This window comes from Folsomia candida, unplaced genomic scaffold (genome assembly GCF_002217175.1).
Source record: "Folsomia candida strain VU population unplaced genomic scaffold, ASM221717v1 Fcan01_Sc012, whole genome shotgun sequence".
NCBI lineage: Eukaryota > Metazoa > Arthropoda > Collembola > Entomobryomorpha > Isotomidae > Folsomia > Folsomia candida.
The window spans coordinates 2814814-2822576 of record NW_019091204.1 but is presented as its reverse complement, the minus strand read 5'-3'; the positions used below and the strand labels follow the sequence as shown (position 1 = coordinate 2822576).

General features: G+C 34.4%; 1 protein-coding gene across 1 annotated transcript; it reads left to right on the top strand.

The window, feature by feature from the left end:
* The first annotated feature begins 916 nt into the window (after positions 1-916).
* LOC110855382 (transient receptor potential channel pyrexia) lies at positions 917-5433 on the top strand. The gene is made up of 10 exons (XM_022103810.2): positions 917-1122; positions 1187-1367; positions 2167-2268; positions 2633-2852; positions 3424-3792; positions 4068-4154; positions 4215-4301; positions 4730-4924; positions 4988-5106; positions 5170-5433. The coding sequence occupies exons 1-10, from the start codon at positions 963-965 to the stop codon at positions 5267-5269; spliced, it is 1620 nt and encodes a 539-aa protein (XP_021959502.2). The 5' UTR covers positions 917-962; the 3' UTR covers positions 5270-5433.
* Positions 5434-7763: the final 2330 nt, after the last annotated feature.

The window sequence follows — 7763 nt, the reverse complement described above, 5'->3', positions numbered from 1 at the left end:
GTGCAAATTGAACATATTTTATGAGTGCCATAACGAATTGCGTATTATATGAGACCTGTGTTTTGTACAATTAGCATAAACAATGAGGAGAGGATATCAAACAGGCCACTCAAAATAACGTAGGGTAATCACCATGCAAAATGAATGGCTACAATGCTTACCTTGTTGGTTAAATTTTGTGTCAAATTGTGATCATCATAAATATAAGTAGTATGAAATTTGTGAATGGCACTATCTGCCAATGCTCACGTTTATTGGAGTTATGTATTTGCATAAAAAGAGGAGAAAACGCACCAAAAGTACGGAAAATTTTTCAATTTCCAAATTTGCTGCGAATTTTTCCCGCTTCGGATGCAAATATCTCCGCCAAATTTGCACATTGGCAGATAGTTCCATTTGCAAATTTCATATGTATGATCGATTGACACTACATACATAGTGGTTTTGTCCAAATCTGTAAGCATGCGTTGGGAACTTGGGAACTCCATTGTACGTTAAACCTTGATACCAAATTGGTATTGATCCGGAGATTTAAAAAAACAAATTGATACATTACGGTTATAACTTAATACCAACAGGGATTACATTTTCTACCAGATTCACATATTTACTACTGCGTCATTTCTTCATTTTTTAAGAATGGTGTAACTTCCAATGTACCCCTTTGGCTTTTAATTAATTATCACATCCTTCAATTAATGGTTGAATGTATTCTATATGTTTGTGCCACCGGCGAACATAATTATTTGCAACAAATGTATTCCTTATCACTGTTTCATTCCGGAGGATTAGACACGTCACTTCCTCAATGATTAATTTGTTACGATTGATAAGATAAAGTAATTAACATTGACCTGATAAATGAAACGTTTTAGTGTCGCTGTATTGTTCATTTATTTCATTTGCATACGGTGGTCAGAGTATATGCATATTTTCTAAAAAAAATCCAAGGAAGGCTTGGAATGGATAAAATTGTAGTAAAAGTTTTGAACACTATACCCCTACATGAAGCTGCGAAACGGTTGAATGCTACCGACATAGCGGCAAATCTTGAAAATGGAGGTGATCCAAATCTCAAGAATTCTGCGGGAAATACGGCGCTTCACGTAGTACTGAATAATGGTATGGTATAAATTAAATTTGAATTAATTAATTAATTGAATCATAATTAATTTGAATATGACAGAATTTCAAGGTCATTTCGACGAGGGTAAGGTGACTGATTGCGTCACAGTTTTGCTTAGGGGTGGAGCAGATCACAGAATTATAGGACGTCATAACTTAACCCCGTTGGAACTCGCGATTAAAAATAAATTACATGCAAGTATCAAGTTGCTCCTGGAGGAAGGTGCTAGCTGTGTGGGAAGGTAAGTTTCCTAGTAGTTAGAAGTTGGAAAATTAAAGTTGGCAAAAACTTGATAATGCCCCGTGGAAATGAATGAATTCTTATTTGAATTGCGCGGCATTCTTTGCACAAAAACATTTCAATGTCTAATGTACTACGCAAAAAATATTAACAAAACCGCAACTAAAAATTTCATATACGATCATGTCATGTAAAATTGACGGCGTCCGTAGTTAAGGGTCGATTGTATTCGGATTTTAAGTTTGAATTGTTGTGTCTCAACTTTCCCTTCTTCCATATATTCATCCCCGTGTGTTAATAACAATACGAAGATTTTAATGCAAAAATCGCTAATTTTTAGGTTTACAAAGTTACGACTGTAGAATTCTGAATTTATAATAAATATAAAATAATAATAAATAAAATAAATAAAATAAAATAAATATAAAATAGATAAAAAATAATCAGTAAAAACTAAATATTTTCTGATTGAAGAAAAAAATCAAAATCCTAGACTCCTAGGTATTGTGAAAAACCCACGGAGATGAATAGATTCCAAAATCGCCATTTGAATATATGGAAGAAGAAGGAAAAGTTGATACAACAATTCAAATTCATTCAAACTCAAAACCCGCATACAGGTACACGCGAAATTTTACCCTCATGCATAACCGCGCCGTTATCATGATTGACTCCCGCGTATTTTAATTTACAACAGGATATTTTTTGCATCCTGGTTTAAATTAATTCTTATTTATTGATTAGATGGGAAATATTTAGATACATATGTTGTGATTATTAAAACCTGCTCAATATTTTAGCCTTGTCGCGGAATTACCAGAAGTTGTCAAGGATCGATTGGATGAAGGAATTTCAGCGGCGAAAGATGCAAAGGGTACCGACTGCATCACCCTTGACTGGAGGTAAATTAAGAATTTTTTGGGTTAATCAGGGCTTTTTAATTAGCCACATTTATAATTAATTAGTAATTGATAATCAGGAGGAAAATATTTCGTCTAATTAATTGATAATTAGTAATTAAACTCAGGTTGCTAATTAATCTAATTAATTAGCTAATTAATTAGAACATTGGCCAACTGATTATTAGGTTTTAGTCAGTTTCTTGTTAATTAGTAATTAAAATCAGACTCGGTAGTACTAGTTAAGGTTAATTAGTAACTAATAATTAGTTTAAACATGCTATTTAATCATATAATTAATTAGATTCACTAATTAATTAGAAAGTCCTGGGGTTAATGTAATTGATTACTTTTATAATTTATGCAGACCTGTGCTCGGGTACAATGAGAATGTAGTGGACAAAAACGAAAAAAACTTGAACAAGAAGATGCCATCAGAAAGTAAATTTCTGTACCAAGTCCTCACCGCAGATATGAAGAATTCTTCAATCAAGGAAGAAATTATAAATCATCCGTTAGTGATGGCTTATCTGTTTCTGAAAACTGCTAGGGTGCCGAAACGTTACTATTTTATTCAGTTGTTCGAGGTAATCATATGCTATTTTGGGTTAATTTCTATTTACACACGTTTAAAAAAATATTGAGCATCATCTATCAGAATTTTTTATCATCAGTCAACATAAACCCTTTGTGTGCTTACCGGCTCATGTGGGGTATTATAAGACTGAGCGCAAAACTTAAACCCGTACACAATTTTCATAAATGGTTTTTCTTAAATTGGTACACAGCATATCACAATTAATTTATGAATATACAAGTTGAGTAACCCGTCTAGACGGGTTTGGCGTAAGTCAAGCCCTAAAATTTCATGAAATTTCATTTAAAGGTCAAATTGCATATATAAACCAATTTGAATTGAAATTTAGCCCAGAATTCAATGGTGACTCTCCGTTTTAACGTAAAATGTCACGAAAGGTCACTTATGGGTCGCTAAAAGGTCATCAACAGTTCAATTTGATACACCTGTTGAAAATACGTCAGACATGTCAATTTTAACAGATTTTGAACGGGCAAACACAAAATTGTGTTAAATTTGACGGATAACAAACAGCTTGGTTACATTCGTTGTTACGGTTTATTAATTTGTTTTTTATTTAGGTCATTTACATAATATTGATGGCCGTCTTCATCTACATTCTTTACTTCAACCGGTGTCCGATTCAGCTTGAAGACAAGCTTGACGCCCCTGAAGAAGACGACCCCAGCTCTACTACACCCCCAGAGATTGAACTAGAAAAATGCAACATAAATGTTGGCACGGTTATTTTGTGCTATATTATTCTCACTTTCACCCTGGCATTCGGTCTGAGGGATGCCTTCTTGCTGTATCGAGTGGGTGTCCGACACCTTTTGGAGTGGAGAGATTGGGTGTGGAGATTGTCACTTTTGGTTAATTTGCCTGTCCTCTGGCCAGCCGTTGTTACATCGGACGACTACGAATTGACCTACAATTATCCCTTGTGCAGTGTAAATTTGAATTTAAAGATGGCATACAATTAATCGCCCCTCTAAATAATTTGATTTTTCCCCCCTAATTAGTCGAAAATTGCCATAATTTATTTTACCCTCGCGTAATTTTTCTGCCCCACTATTAAAATTACGTGGGGGAAAAATCAACTATGCAAATTTAAGATCAAATAGGAGGTGAAATTTAACCGTTTAAGGGGCCGAAAAAAATTACGCCTCTAAATATAGGCGGGATTTCAAAATATTTGAAAAATTTTATCCTGTATTGTTTACAGATTGCTATCCTCCTCCTTTCTTTACACTCTTTGATTCAAATGGAAACTTTTAAATTGCTCTCGGTCTATGTAGAAATTCTCGTAACGGTATGAATTTTTAAAAGGGTGGTTGTTCATGGGGGTTAATTTTGTGTATTAAATTTTCAGAGTATGATAACCGTAGTGAAATTGATGTTGATGTTCTCCCCGGTGTATTTAGGATTCTATATGGGATTCAATTTAATGTTCTCCGATGTAAGTGTAAATTAAGGTGAATTGATGTCCATAATTAGAGCGGGTAGACCAGTGTCGTGGAGAAAATGAGTCTGAAAAATTCGCTTACTTGGGTAACGTAATTTATGGTCGTCTCCTATCATGTAACCTAGAAAAGATTTGACCCGATTAAAAATCGTATCCAATTTGACATAATTCTGCACAATGGTTTATGCAGAAAGAGTATGAACAATTCTGCAGAACACTTCTGACAGGTATATTCTGCAGAAATATTTAGCACAGTTATGCATAATTCTGCATATTTTGGGAACAAATTGTTTCGGCATATATTTTTCTGCATAAAATCCCTTAAATTATTCACCCGGGGATACACACAAAACGGCAGGCCTCGGTATTACCCTGATAAATATGCCGTTAATGGGTTTTATGTATTATGACACTTTTTTCAGGTAACTCGAGTTTTCACCTATCTTACCATGACAGTTGACGCAGGATCCGATAACTTTGAAGCAATTGGGGATGAAGCTAAACAAAATTCGTTCATGTTTGAGCTCATCTCGAAAGCTTACGTTTTAGCTTTTATCATCGTAATGTGTATCGGATTTATGAATTACGTTCTTGCCATGTCGATTGATGACGTGCAGGTAACATTTATTAAAAGCAAGTTACATTGTTTGAAGAGGATTATGAAGAATTATATTTTTTAGAGGTTGAAAAAGGATGCAAAAATTTCCCGTGCTGTGCGACAAATTCGCAATATTTTGCAGGTAGATCAGCGAAGCAGAAGTTTCCGATTGGTGAAGGGTGATCCAACAAAAGCGGAAAGGTATAATCATTAATGACTGAATAGTCTTATGGTATATTAAAAATTACGAAATTAATTTTCTAGCTATTTCTACACATACAAACCGGACGCAGACGACCAAGAATTACCGGATGAGGTTCGGCTGGAAATTGTAATGTTGTTAAAGCGGAAGAGGGACGGCTGAGAAGTTCGAAGCGGATATAATCTATTACAAATATTAATAACATTATTAGCTCACCCTACGTAACATAGAGAGTTATAGAATTTATCTTGTCCGTTTGGCTGTGAACGATCTTTTTACATCAATAATAAAATGCTGCTAATAAAATGATGCTAATAAAAAATGCACATGCCCACTATTGAATACCTTAGTGGTACCATTGGTATCGAACAATCGAATGGATTTTTAATTAGTATCAATTGACGTAAAAATATTGTTAACAGGCAGACGGACAGAGAAGAGGAATTCAATCTCTCATCCTATGGGCTAATAATGTGAACTACATATTTATGTAACATGTGTGCAATTATTTATTTTAGGCTTTGATAAACTAAATAAAAAATATTGTTTGACCTTACATAAACCTTTATCAGATAATAAATATTACGCGGAAAAAATTCCTAAATACATACATTCTCTGGAAAGCAAGATAAACAGAAGTTGAAGTGATGCTAAATATGTGTTTTTCGGAATCGATATTATTTTACCCGTATCATTGTCGCACTTCTACCCATTTCGAATTTGAAATATTCTTTTATTTATGTACAAATTCTTACACAATAAAGATGTAAGACTCTAAAATATAATAATAGCCGTCCACTATTCCATACAATTATTTTTCTACTCTCCCAAACTTGTGCCTAATTTATTGAAATGTCCATAACTAATCAAACCTTCATGTTGGGTAATATCTTATAGTTAATATAGCATTTCATTACCCGTATCTACTTCACCCAAAATAAATATACCTTTAGCAACATTTTACATTTTACTTTACATTTTGCAATGTTTGTCATTTACTTAATAGATAATTACATTACCAATTTGTTGCCGTCTACCTAACCCAAGTTATCAAACCCTGCTTAGCAATTCTCTAAATATATCCAAGGTCTTGTAATTTAGCTTCGCTGAGCCCGAGCCAATGCTTTAATGGATATGAAGGTGTCACTCTCTATGGCTAATAATTTTTGAATTTCGACATATCCCATCTTTTTCCAAGAAATTAACAGCACCTATGCCAAATTTTAGCTTTATTATACTACTTTGAGAAAATTAGAATGGATCACCCATACAGGGTTTGGAAAACCCCGGGGTTTTTGTAGAAAAACCCAACCCCTGGGGTTTTTCCGGGGTTTTTGGGGTTTTTGTGGGTTTTTGGGTTTTTGTGGGTTTTTGTGGGTTTTTGTAGATTTTGGGGCAGGTTGAACCAGAATTCCTAAAATTATATATTAGAGATAAACTAATTTTATATACAATTTTAACATGCAATTTTAACCGTTATCATTGATTTGGACTGTTACATCGAAAATTTATGTTTGACATGTAAATCTGGATATATGCAATGATATTTGGAAATTCAAGTCGCAAATGAAGATTCTCAAAATTTCAAGATGAAGTAGAAAAGTTAATTAGCATTGATCTACGTTGTAGTTTAAGGGATTTTGTTTCAATCTACCTCAAAATCCTACAAAAACCCCGGAAAAACCCACAAAAACCCACAAAAACCCGCAAAAACCCCATTAAGCATTAGGGTTTTTCCGGAGATTTGATACCCCAAAAACCCACAAAAACCCCAAAAACCCCAACCCACAAAAACCCGGGGTAGCGAACCCTGCACCCATATCAGGTCTCCCCTGAGTAAAATTGGCTAAACTTACTTTACATTTATACGTTTATTAGTAATTATTAATTTTAGTTTTTCCTCCATGCAAAATTTGATTGGATGATTCATATCTCATATTCGTTAATTATTTTTCATTGGCGAACTTTATATGCGAGTTCAGCCCTATACGATTAGATATTTCGAGTCTCCTTCATCCTTAACTCCCACCGGTCGACCGCGGTCGGCTATTTTGTTCATATTCAATAAAACCGATTCCTCAGTCGGCATGTTTTAAGTTGATTTCACCAATGTTATCGCGAGACAGAAAAACAGATGGATAACCTGGATACATAAGGTCTTAGTTGGGTTAAAAACTAACCGCATACATAATCGTAGCTACATAATATTGTAGTGACCATTTCATATTTTTTATCATTTCTAGCTTACCGAAAGTCTCTTAGTAAGTATGTCAAACAAGCGGACAATCTTTATTTTCATACCCTCCCCCCAAAATTATTTGGTTTCCCCCGGATTATGGGGAATTTTGGGGACATGGTCATCCGTATTTCGACCTTTGCACTCATACCGAGTTTTTTCCCAGAAGAGAAAAATACATATTGAACAGTGTTCCCCTTTAAAGTCAAAATTCTTAAAAGTTCCCTTTCTTTTGACCACTTCATTAAGTTTTACAACTTTCCTTCTCCTTTTTTACACGTTATATTTCCATCGAGCAGAAGTCGAATACAGTCAGGTAGATATGGTGAGGACCTTGGTCATGTTTTACGTCACCCTTATCCTCCCAGTAATTCTGCCAAGTAGTTTCGTCATCGCTTTCCGACCGGATTCAATGTGTCA

What these genes read in the sequence shown, in the direction of transcription:
- LOC110855382 (XM_022103810.2), top strand. Translation starts at nt 963, where the DNA reads ATGGATAAAATTGTAGTAAAAGTTTTGAACACTATACCCCTACATGAA. An exon ending in TCACGTAGTACTGAATAATG is followed by an intron (nt 1,123 to 1,186) that starts GTATGGTATAAA and finishes TGAATATGACAG; the next exon opens with AATTTCAAGGTCATTTCGAC. An exon ending in ATGTAGAAATTCTCGTAACG is followed by an intron (nt 4,155 to 4,214) that starts GTATGAATTTTT and finishes TTAAATTTTCAG; the next exon opens with AGTATGATAACCGTAGTGAA.